Source organism: Rhinichthys klamathensis, unplaced genomic scaffold (genome assembly GCF_029890125.1).
Source record: "Rhinichthys klamathensis goyatoka isolate OS25496 unplaced genomic scaffold, OSU_Roscu_1.1 h1tg000244l_1, whole genome shotgun sequence".
NCBI classification, from domain to species: domain Eukaryota; kingdom Metazoa; phylum Chordata; class Actinopteri; order Cypriniformes; family Leuciscidae; genus Rhinichthys; species Rhinichthys klamathensis.
Window position 1 is genome coordinate 347,790 of NW_026606766.1, and position 12,727 is coordinate 360,516.

The following is a 12,727-nucleotide window of genomic DNA, read 5'->3' on the forward strand; positions in this document are numbered from 1 at the left end:
TAAGTGAATAAGTGAATGAGTGAATAAATGAATAAATGAATAAATGAATAAATGAATTAATTAATAAATGAATGAATAAATGAACGAATAAATAAATGAATAAATAAATACATGAATGAATGAATGAATGAATGAATGAATGAATGAATGAATGAATAAATGAATGAATGAATGAATGAATGAATGAATAAATGAATGAATGAATGAATGAATGAATGAATGAATAAATGAACGAATGAATGAATGAATGAATAAATGAATACATGAATGAGTGAATAAATGAATAAATTAATAAATTAATAAATTAATTAATAAATGAATACATGAATGAATAAATGAATGAATGCATGAATGAATGAATAAATTAATGAATGACAAATAAAATACATGACATTTAGATTCTATAAATATAAAAATAAATATTAATTTAGTTGAATTATAATAATATTTTACGTATAATAATATATTGTTATAAATAATGCATATAATTATATAACATCATGTTTCATTATAAATATAATAATATAATGTAATTTGATTTAGTAATCAAAATATAAAAATAATATTCTATTAACATATTAATTTATATTACAATATATTATCACAATTATTATAATATGCTTTGTGTAATAAGCATAAACCAAGCATAAAAATCTTATTTTATGTAAAAAAATATTAAAAATATAAAAAATATTAAGTATTTTAAAATGTTTTATTTATTTGTTATAATTCAATACTATATAAATATAATAATGTAAGTAATATTTTATATAAATTATATGTATATATATAATATATATACATACATTTTACATTATATATATATATGGACATACTAATAGAGCATACTTATTACTCAAAAATATTACAAACAATAATTATAGCTAATATAGCTACATTAATATGTTAAGATATTATACAGTATGTTTGAATTATTAAATTCTATTATTAAACATGAATTTAATTATTTTAATAGCCAGCATTTATATTTGCATACTGGTCACACCCCCAAACATTTGTTATCACAGAAAAGGCCAGACATGTGTGCAGCGGACTAACATGAATATCTGCCTCTCAGGAGGGCACGAAGCGCGTTCCCGCGTCTCATCTCCTCTGCCCAATGATTGACGTGCACTGAGAGACATACGGGGACGGGGTTACACGGTCCCTGCGTCCAATCAAGATGCATGGGCGGGGCCTAAAGCATCGCAGAGTCTCTGAGCGCCGAGAGTGCTACAATGTAACAAAAGCAGCGGGATGAAACAGTGAAATAACGCGCGAGTGTATGAAGCGCTGCGTTCTTCACGCGGGACCTGGTTAATAACACACACACACACACACACACACACACACTGGTGAGTTTAGTGGTTAAAAGGCTGGTAGTGGCTCGGGCTGTGAGTGACTGAGCTCAGGAGGAGTGCAAGAGAGTATTAGAGGAGTCTCCGACCGGAGAGCAACCGGAGAGCGACCGGAGAGCAACCGGAGAGCGACCGGAGAACCGGAGGACCGGAGCGGGCCGACATGGACGAGCAGCCGCGCCTGATGCACGCTCATACGGCCGTTGGGATGAGTGGACACCCCGGCCTGTCTCAGCACATCCAGGACAACACCGGAGCGAACGACGGAGACGGGAGAAAGCAGGACATTGGAGACATTTTACAACAGATCATGACCATCACTGACCAGAGTCTGGACGAGGCGCAGGCCAGGTGAGCTGTCACTCATCACACACAAAGATCTGGAATATTCATATTCACTTTCAACTTTAAGACGCCTGTGACACTTGATTAGAGTATAAAATAAAATACACTTAAGAAATATTCACTTAATTAATTAAATAATTCCAAAGGCATACCCGTGACAGAAAAAAAAAATGTATGCACTATACATTTTTATAAATAATATATTGTTAATTTAAATATATAAATGAAAAATGATATGTGTATAACAATAAAACATTTACACACACACACACACACACACACACACACACACATATATATATATATATATATATATATATATATATATATATACACATACAGTATATTAGTTATATAAAACATTATATACATGTTACATTTACATTTTGTTTAATAACATATCAATTATATACAGTACAGACATTATATATATATATATATATATATTACTTCACCATCACTTTTAAAGATAAACTTCCAAAAAATATTTAATTAACCTAATTTAATTGTAAGCATACCTATACTGTCAAATTATGATAACAACCATACAATGCTAGTTACTGTTGCAACAACTCGTAATTAATGAATATGAAATGGTCTATTTTGTGTTTTGATGTCAGTTGGCATCTAAGTTTCTTTCACTAATCAAGTGTAAAAACAAAAGCAATTCTATTGTAGTAACAATAACTGTGATATTTTGGTTACTATAGTAAGGGAATATAGGTAATATGTTTGACATCTTTATAATAATTGGCAATTAGCAAATGTTTACATGCGTATCAGGAGTTATTGACAAGCAGGCATCCAGAAACGGACTGATAAGACGATTGCTGTTGTCAGTGTGTCCAAACACATGTGCTGTGTAGTGACAGACATCCTTTTTCTGACACGCAGAGCTCATTTTTTGTCAATAGAAATGAAAGAGATGCCAAGATAAAATTTGACAGACAGCACCGAGTCTCACCGCGTCCCTTTAGGATGAATATTGTTCCAAACGGAGATTCTTAATTCATCAAATAGTTTTTAGCATTTTTTTCTTTTTGTATATTTTAGAACTACAATTGTTAAAAATGGGCATTACAATACGGTTCCATTAGTTAATGCATTAAATAATATTATCTAACAATGAGCAATACATTTGTTGCAGTATCTGTTAATCTTTGTGAACGTTATTTTATAATAATGCAATCTCAAGTCTATTAACTAATGTTAACAGATGCAACTTTTGATTTTAATAATGTCTATTAGTAAATATTTGCATGAACTTATATTAATAAATGCTATTGTTCATTGTTAGTTCATGGAAACTAATGTAGTTAAGAAATTAAAGTGTAACCTAAAAATATAATCGCCCCACAACCATTACCATTGCTAAATGAATACTTGAATCTATCATAATGTTTTTGCATATGGATGTGTTTAATAAAAACATGCTGTTCAATAATTATATCCTTATAGTATTTCAGAGTTGTTACAGTACATACAAAGATACAAAACTATGAATTATTAACTACTGAAATAATACTATGGAATTTTGTTAATGTAATGCATAAGCATAAATATGATAAACAGAGACTGCAATGAGCTAATGGTCAATATGTGCTTTTGATTCCACCATGATCACTTGACGTTCAGGCAACAGGCAGATAAATAAGACTTTACAGCAGAGTGAAATATTGTGCCGTTCAGACGCTTCACCGCGGCCTTGTGTTGTGTTTCAGAAAACATGCGCTCAACTGCCACCGAATGAAGCCGGCGCTCTTCAACGTCCTGTGTGAGATCAAGGAAAAAACAGGCAAGTGGTGTAACCTTCCAGCACATCATATTCTCTGAAACGACTGGACATCAGTTGGATGAAATGCATTGGTATTTCAGCGTCTGGTCAACACTGTGAAAGAAACGTTTTGTATTTGAAGGGTTTGCACATGTTAGTTGTGTAAATACTCTCAACAACAGCTGGAAGGAAAAAGTGTTTTTCTACATTGTGCATTGGATGTGGATGTTTCAGAGTGAGGATCTCAGTGGGTAAATGTGGTTTTGTGGCGATCGTAGTGAGGAAATGAAGAAAAACGTTCAGCCTCTTTGACCTCTCGCTGCTAAATCATCTTTACTTTTTGTGTGTGTGTGTGTGTGTGTGTGTGCAAAAATCCAGCTATGTTTTGGTTAGGAAAGTGCAGGATTAAATTTCAAACCGCCATAAGTTGTTTCGCTGAAATGTTTATTTAGTTGCGTTTGGCTGAAGCGATGAATGAACGTCGTGTTTGTGCATTTTTGGAGGGAAAGCGTGTTTCATTTGCTGGCGTCGGTCACGATGAAAACAGTGGTGGAAGAAGTAACAGTGGAGGATCTCTGCGAAGGGTTTGTGCTGGAGAGATATTGAGACGCTATCGCTCTGCGGTTTGATGTGGAAACGGTTCCGGCGTGTTTCACAGTCATTAGTGCATGTAATAAAAAGGAGTAGATGAAGGATAAAGCCGATTTCTCTGGCATTATCTCTGGGACTGCTGTGTTCCAGCTGTGAGCCGTGGGTGGCTCTCGTCGGGGGTGTTTCTGCCGAGCGTCCGAGAGGAGACTGACACAGTTATGCGTGGAGGTTTACTCCCCGCCGTTTGTTTTTCTTTTTCGAGTTCACGCAGAGTTCGGACGATGTGGACGTATCCCAGACTGCACTGCTCCTCTTTGCCCTTTTCCTGCGAAAATATGAAAGGCCAAACCGTGGAGCCTGAGCTTGACTCGAGTGTTTAGATCTGAGCTTCGCTCGAGAGCGTAAGAAAGTTTTCCTCCCACTCCTGCTGCCTCTATGAGCCCTTTTTTAAAATCTTTTCAGATCATTGCTCAGGTCTAAAAATGTTTTGGATTTTAAAAGTATACCATCAATTTGAGTTTGTTTTTTGGTCACTCAGTGTTTTAACAGAAGATGCTGAATTGCGGTGTACGCTGGTTATTTGTTTTGAAATCATAAAGGAATCAAAATAACTCTTGAGAATTGTTTATTATGTTTGACATCAGTGGCAAAACTACGCGGGAATGATGTTTGAATCAGTGTGTGTTTAGCACAATAGCTAGTGCAACTTGATATAGTTTTTTTAGAGTTATTATTGAAAACTGGGTCAAACTTATTTTACCAAAATTACAATTAAATATAGTTGCCTTAAATTTTGCGTTTGAGCACATTTGCTAATGATTTGTAAAATTGAAATGTCTTTTTGTAGTTTTTTGGCATAATATTATTTTAGCGATTAACAAAAAAAGTAAAAGATTGTTTCTTTTCAAACTTATTAGTAATTGCATACTCTTGATTCCACCATATCCTATTATGATAGAGTGATTATAATAAATGTAGTTGAAGCATGACTAGTAGTACACTGTAAAAAAAATCCCGTTGTTTTTACGGAAAAAAACTGGCAGCTGTGGTTACCAGAACTTTACCGTCAAAAATACGGTATCAACGTTATTGGTTTTACAGACTTAACTTAAAATTTACAGTAATAACCCGTATTTCATTATCTGATACAATGTTAATTTACCAACCTATTGAAGTATTAATATCTGTTTTTGTTTTGTACAATTGTAATACACTGACAATCAGAGTCACATGATCAATCAAAGCTCTACCACAAGAAAGTTAATACATATATAAAGAAGCTGCACAGTGTTATTCGCACAAACATTAAACACCATCATGGTAACGCATGAAATTTTAAAAATGCAATAAACATTAATTTAACAACATTAAATGTAACATAAAACCCTAATGTACATAACTGATATAGAAAAGAACTAAAAAAAACTAAGAAGAAACTGTTATTTCAACAAAAATAAATCAAATGTGAAGTGTCACGCAGGGAAGTGTGGGAATGTCAATTATACAATGAGTTGTTTTTTTTACACTTTCAAAAACTGTAAACAGTAAAAAATTACATTAAATGTACCGTTAGATCTATCACAGTTATTTACCGTATATAGTAAGGAAACTTTCTGTTAACCAATTAACAGTTTTGCACTGTAGCATTTTTACCATTAAAATCACGATCATTTTTTACAGTGTAATGTCAGCTCAGTTACTCATAAAAAGGATCACCTTTACTTTATTTTGCATTTGATCATTTATTTATCTTAAAGAACCGATTTGTGTACTGTATGCTCTCAGTGCTTTAGCCAACAGCATATTTCAGTGACATTTGCATAATCTGGTGCTTAAAATGCATGTTTGTTTGTTTTATCAAGCTAGTTATAAAAGTTAGATTATAGATTTCGATTAAAAGACATGTCTACTTTCTCCACATCACTGTTTTAATTTAAAAGTGTACTGTGTTGAATATACGTAACTTTTTTTAAGAAATGCAATTTAGATCTCGAAATGCATTTGTAACATTTTAATTTGTAAACATAATGTCACAATTGAGAGGGACTAAAGATCTGATTGTGTTTGCTAAAGTTTACAGTAGTTATCATAGTTTTTTAAAGCTCAAGATCACGTAGAGTCCTGTCAGCAGATAGTGTGTGTTTTTACAGTTCCTCCCAGTGTGCCAATCGACACCTGCGGGGAGGACCGGCCCTGGGTCACCACCCGACCTTTTGACCTGTGTTTTTACTGGGATATAAGGGGAAATCTAAAGACCAAGCGTTCTTCAGCATGCAGATTGCAGACTTTATTTTAGTCCACACGTCTGAGACGCTGCCGTATTTTCGTGGCGCTCTTCAATTGCTTTCATTCCACTCATATTTTCTTTCTTGTCTGAGGAATGTGTCTTTGCAAAGACTCATGTGTGCGTGCAAAAATGTTTGTGCACGCATATCGGTGGATTTAGAGGCTTTGTGTATGTTTACACACTGTCATCTTTGCATGGTGTGTATATTGATGAACACACACTGCCCATTTTATATTAGTGTAGATGATCAGATTAATATTAATATTCAGATTAATAATATGAATACATTAAAAAATGTATTGAGTATTGGTGTTTTTTGTAATATTATTGTTTTTGCATTGATTTAAGGTGGTTTTAGGTACTTGGTTGGTACACATTTACCATGGTAAAATCGCTGTAATGCAAGCTATGTTGTTTTCCGATCATACAGGTAAAATAGTACAAAAAACACTTACTTTAACTATTAAACTATTGCTTTGCTGGCATAGAATGACAGTTTTTTAATGCACCACATGCTTGCACTTTTTTTAATTTGTGATGAGCTTTAAAACATAGAAATGTTTTATAAATAGAAATGGAGCAGTGGGCTTGTTTACACGCTGATGAAACGATGGCAGTGTCTTGTCCGAGCGTCTGTGATCTTTGAGGCGTGCAGCAGAATCATGTTGGAAAGGCTCTGGCACCAAATGGCTTTCCAAAAATACACTCTCAAACAATTCCAGCCAGATCCGTTGGCTCACACAGACTCGACACCACCACGCAAACTTTCATTTCATTATTCCACACAACGACATAACCCAGCCAGCACTTGAAAGGAGCAGTGCAAATATATCTCTTTTCTTCCCCTCTTTGGTTTCATCTCAGCGTCTCTGACACACGGAGACTCGACTGTGTGGAAGCGGAAATCTTGGATCTCTTGGAACTTCAGAACGTTGTCAAGGCATCTAATTGCTGAATGTCAGAGTTTGTTCAGTGACACAACCTTGAACCTTCAGCTTTGACAAAGACACAGTATAGCGGCGCTCTGCCGGTGAGGAGTGCGAGGGTTTGAGCGGCTGTCAGGGATTTTACGTTGCGTACGAATAGTCGTGAACTTCTGAAAGCGCCAAATGAAGCCCTAATGGAAGCTGTTTATGCACTCACTGGCTTGTTTGTTGTTGTTGTTTTTACGTTATTTGTTTATTCTGTTCTGAATAGGGTTTTCTCTTCTTAGTGAACACAGTTTTCTGCTTTGCTTTTTTATGAAACGCTTTTCACATTTCACGTAAACAAGTCACAAAAAATTGGAATAGGTCATTTAGATTATGTCTTATGAGTGATTCTTTTTTTAGAGTCTCAAACTGATATTTTACATTTTTGCTGCCTTAAATTAAGTCATTTCAACTTACATTACATTAAGCTGACTTTAAAAAATGAGTTAAATCTCATATAACTTGTAAAAAAAAAAGTGGAAAACACATGGTTATAACTTATTGATCATAAAATTTGTTTACAGTGCGTGTGACAGTGACACATTCCTTTCTCAATAGCTAATATTTGTTGATGAATTATATTTGAGCTAATATGTTTTTCTACATGTTTTAAATCAGTAAAATGCTTTGTAAAAACAGAAATAGAAAAGAAACCGAATAGCTAATTTAGTTATTGGTTTCAACACTGTAATGATGTTGTTTTATTACAACCATCTGCAAGCACATGATGACGACTGTAAATCTCAATCTTCTAAACATCTGTCAAATCTCACAGATCTGAACTCGCAGAGTCTGCTCTCTCTGCGAACCTCAACAAAAGGCTAGTTTTCTTGTGGCATGTGTTTAAACGGTGTAAGGTTTAGCGCCTGGGGGTTGGGGTGATGTAATGTTATTTTTTGATGGGTGAGAATGAGGTGAGCAGAGGGCAGGGCAGGAATATTTGACAGTGTTGAAACGAGCCAGAGATATGATTACTGCGAGCGCTCAGCACGCCGTTCTCTCTGTCCTGTGGGAAGCTCGACTCCTTACGGCTCCTTAGGCTGAACACACCAGTGCACACAGTATACACTTCTATAGCTCATTACAGACGGAGTAAATCATCTACGGCAGCTCGGTTTCAAACCAGCAGACAGGCGCTCATTTAACACGTTTTAAGAGTGTGTCGCGCCGTTAACAATGACATGCTTGATGTCACAAAATAGATTCAAGAGGGTATAAAAACCTCATTTTGGTGGAATTTTGTGTCGTTTTTCTTAAGATATCTAATACCAAGGCTATACTCAGAATAGCAGCATACTACCTTTGCACTATTGCTGTGGTATACTATAACAATTTTTGGTTTATTTTAAGGTGTCACAGTGTAATTATGCATTAGTACTGTGTAAATAATACTTAACAATATGTAGCCTACTATTGAAGGATTTGGTTTAGTGTTAGTTGCATGTAATTATGCATCATTTATAGTTATTACTACAGTAACCAAATGTAACGTGTAAAATAAAGTGTAACCCAATTTTCTGCTTGCATAGAATATGACCTGCCAAATTGTGCAGTATTCAGCGCAGGATGTGCAACACTGCGTCCTAAAATCTTTTAATATTTAATATGAGTTCATCCATGATTTTTGCAAATGCAAAACAAATGGATTTATTTCCAAGATGAAGACTAGATGCCATTTACATGCAACATGAAGTGCAGAAAACTGCCATTTTAAAATAATAAATGCCCACTTTTTCACTTTCTACCATGTATTTATTTATAGAATAGTAGGCAGTAATGCAGTCAGTTTAGTTTGAGTGGATGCACATGCTTGGATGTCAACGAGAAAAGTCACGGGACTCTTTTCTGCTTCCTTTTGAAAGTTTATTTTGGACGCACAACGGTTAGTTGCATTTTATTACTTCGATTTCTAGGCATTTCTACAGATCCGTGCTTCCTGATAAACCTCCGCTGTTTGAATCCTGAAGACGAACAGATCTGCCTGAAATCACTGGCTTTGTCAATGTTCTCGGACACACGGCTGGCCTCAGTGCTAATATGTGCTGCTTTGTCTTTCATTCTGTGTTTTTTTATTTTTTTACGTTTTACACATGCTGATGCAGCATCTCTGCGGAGCGCGAACAAGCAGGATATGAGAATCACATCTGTTAGAGCGGCTCATCATCCTTCAAGCGGAAACGCTAAAGCCTAATCCAGCACATAATAGAGGCGCGCACACACACACACACACACACACTGACTGGCAGCGCGGCCGGCGTGGCGTTTTTGGAACGACTCCGCCAGGCTTTTGCAGAAATGAGATTAGGCGAGCATGCAACAGCAGCCACGGAGAGATCTGTCATCGTTTTCTCTCAGTATACACTGGAGCACAATCACATTACCTTATGAATTATGCAAATTGTCAGTGGCCTAATTGAGATGTGTTAATCATATTAAGAGGCTTAATAGCTTGAATTTAACTGTGATGCTATTTGGTAATTAAGCACGACGGCGAGTTTGGGCTGCTGTGATTGAGCTGCTTGTTGAAGATGATGTTGAGTGTGTGTGTGTGTGTCTGTGTGCCTGAGACATACTTGGACTTGGCAATATTCATTCTTCATTTAATATTAATTTCCTTCTTTTAACATTCTCAAGTTGTGAAGTTGATCTAATGATGAAATAAAAAAGCATGGTGAATAAAAAGTTCTAGCATTACAATTGATTACACAATTGCATAATTTTAAATATATTTGATATATTATTTTATAAGTCCTTGGCTTGGCGGTTAAGAGAATATTTTTAGGTAGAATATTTAAAAAATTGCTTTTTTAATCACTTTTGGTTCCATATTTGGAAGTATATGTTTAAAATAGCTGAACGAGTCGTTAGCTGAACTATTAAATCATTAAAACATTATATTCCGTAGGCTACTATTCTCATTCTTAACCCTCATGTGGTGTTCGGGTCAATTTGACCCGGAGAAGATTTTCTTTTTCCCGAAAATACTAGTTAATGTTATCGCTTTGGACTGAAACTTAGTGACTTTGTTCCCAAACGGTTTAACTAAATCTCAGGGTTTTTTTGAAAATTTTCTTATTTTTTTGTGGGAGTTTTGTTACATTGTTACACTTGTGGTGTTCCCGGTCAAAAATGACCGGCCTATAGAAAATAGCTTATAAGTCACTCATTATACCATATTTTCACCCAATCTTGGATTCAATCTTTTTGTGAACTTGTTCTCTTTCAATTAGGACTGGTTTTATATTTCTGTTTGCATCTGATTAATCGGGGGCCTCATTTATCTGAAAGTAGGCATCTCATTTTTTGAGTAAACAACAAATAATTTATGAGTAAATTTGGAAATATGAAAAAAAAAAATGAAAAAAATGGCTACTGTTGATCACACTAGTCTACTCTAATGTTTCACCAGGAATTTTGTTTTGAAACTTTTGTTTTGTAAAAAATATGGCACATAGTCACACTTGTGGTGTTCCCGGTCAAAAATGACCGGCCTATAAAAAATAGCTTATAAATCACTCATTATACCATATTTTCACCCAATCTTGGATTCAATCTTTTTGTCAACTTGTTCTCTTTCAATTAGGACTGGTTTTATATTTCTGTTTGCATCTGATTAATCGTGGGCCTCATTTATCTGAGAGTGAGCATCTAATTTTTTTAGTAAAAAACAAATAATTTATGAGTAAATTTGGAAATATGAAAAAAAATATGAAAAAAATGGCTACTGTTAATCACACTAGTCTACTCTAATGTTTCACCGGGAATTTTGTTTTGAAACTTTTGTTTTGTAAAAAATATGGCACATAGTCACACTTGAGATGTTCCCGGTCAAAAATGACCGGCCTATAAAAAATAGCTTATAAATCACTTATAATACCATATTTTCACCCAATCTTGGATTCAATCTTTTTGTCAACTTGTTCTCTTTCAATTAGGACTGGTTTTATATTTCTGTTTGCATCTGATTAATCGTGGGCCTCATTTATCTGAGAGTAGGCATGGTCAAAAATGGTCACAATGGCCGACCATTGAAAGTGAATGGGAGAGACTGAAAATAACAGAACAATTTAGTTTTCAGGAGCATGTTCATTATTTTCATGTACACATATGAGCATGTGTGCTTGCAAACATCGAGCCTTTGGACCTGTGCATGTATCGATACATTTATACACACGCTACCCAGACACACACGTTAAAACACACAAACTTTTTTGAGTATTACACACATTCTTTTCCACAGAGAGAAATTTGATTCTACCCTAACCTGCATCTAATATACATTTATCCATCTGACATTACCACACACACACACACACACACACACACGCACACACACGCACACACACACACACACACACACAAACTGGCCGTGACTGCAGTGACCCGGCTTCAAAAGAATCTTTCTTTCATGGTCTTGTTTCATCACAGCTTCCAGACAAAATATTATGACATTTTGTTTTGGAACTGTGAGGTTCTCACACAGAACTAGACAATATTTACAAATATACATCATGTGATAGCACAGGCATATATAAAATGCCTCACAGCACCTTGCTTGTCATTCATTTGTGGCAGCACAATGGCAAAACAGCTCTGCACATGATGTTATTCATCAGATTTTTTACTCAGAAACTAGTGAGGAGGAGGAAATGCAGGATGCATCTTGCAGTGAAGATGTTTCTGAAGAGGAAGGCCTTCAGAAGAAAACCTGCCTTGCCTCATAGGTGGGGATGAAGGCCAGGACAAAGTTCCATCTTTTGACCAGAATGAAACGGTAACCTCAGCTGGGCCCTCATCACTGGAAGACTGCTCCTCATCAGTTGTTTCAAGCTCCGTAGCCGATTCAGTGGTGCCTTCCTCTTCAGAAACATCTTCACTGCAAGATGCATCCTGAATTTCCTCCTCCTCACTAGTTTCTGAGTCAAAAATCTGATCACGGCCTGTGTGTGTGTGTGTGTGGTAATGTCAGATGGATAAATGTATATTAGATGCAGGTTAGGGTAGGATCAAATTTCTCTCTGTGGAAAAGAATGTGTGTAATATTTAAAAAAGTTTGTGTGTTTTAACGTGTGTGTGTCTGGATAGCGTGTGTATAAATGTATCGATACATGCACAGGTCCAAGGGCTCGATGTTTGCAAGCACACATGCTCATATGTGTACATGAAAATAATGAACATGCTCCTGAAAACTAAATTGTTCTGTTATTTTCAGTCTCTCCCATTCACTTTCAATGGTCGGCCATTGTGACCATTTTTGACCATGCCTACTCTCAGATAAATGAGGCCCACGATTAATCAGATGCAAACAGAAATATAAAACCAGTCCTAATTGAAAGAGAACAAGTTGACAAAAAGATTGAATCCAAGATTGGGTGAAAATAAGGTATAATGAGTGACTTAT

The 12,727-nt window shown here is 35.4% G+C and overlaps 1 protein-coding gene across 4 annotated transcripts in view; it reads left to right on the forward strand.

The window, feature by feature from the left end:
* Positions 1-1,217: 1,217 nt before the first annotated feature.
* pbx1b (pre-B-cell leukemia homeobox 1b) overlaps positions 1,218-12,727 on the forward strand; it is a 94,819-nt gene continuing 83,309 nt past the window's right edge. For all 4 annotated transcript variants that reach the window (XM_056266066.1, XM_056266068.1, XM_056266067.1 and 1 more), the window contains exons 1-3: positions 1,218-1,443; positions 1,488-1,709; positions 3,425-3,498. In XM_056266066.1, coding sequence (XP_056122041.1) covers positions 1,522-1,709; positions 3,425-3,498 — 262 coding nt within the window. In that variant the 5' untranslated portion in view covers positions 1,218-1,443; positions 1,488-1,521. The remainder of the gene's footprint in view (positions 1,444-1,487; positions 1,710-3,424; positions 3,499-12,727) is intronic.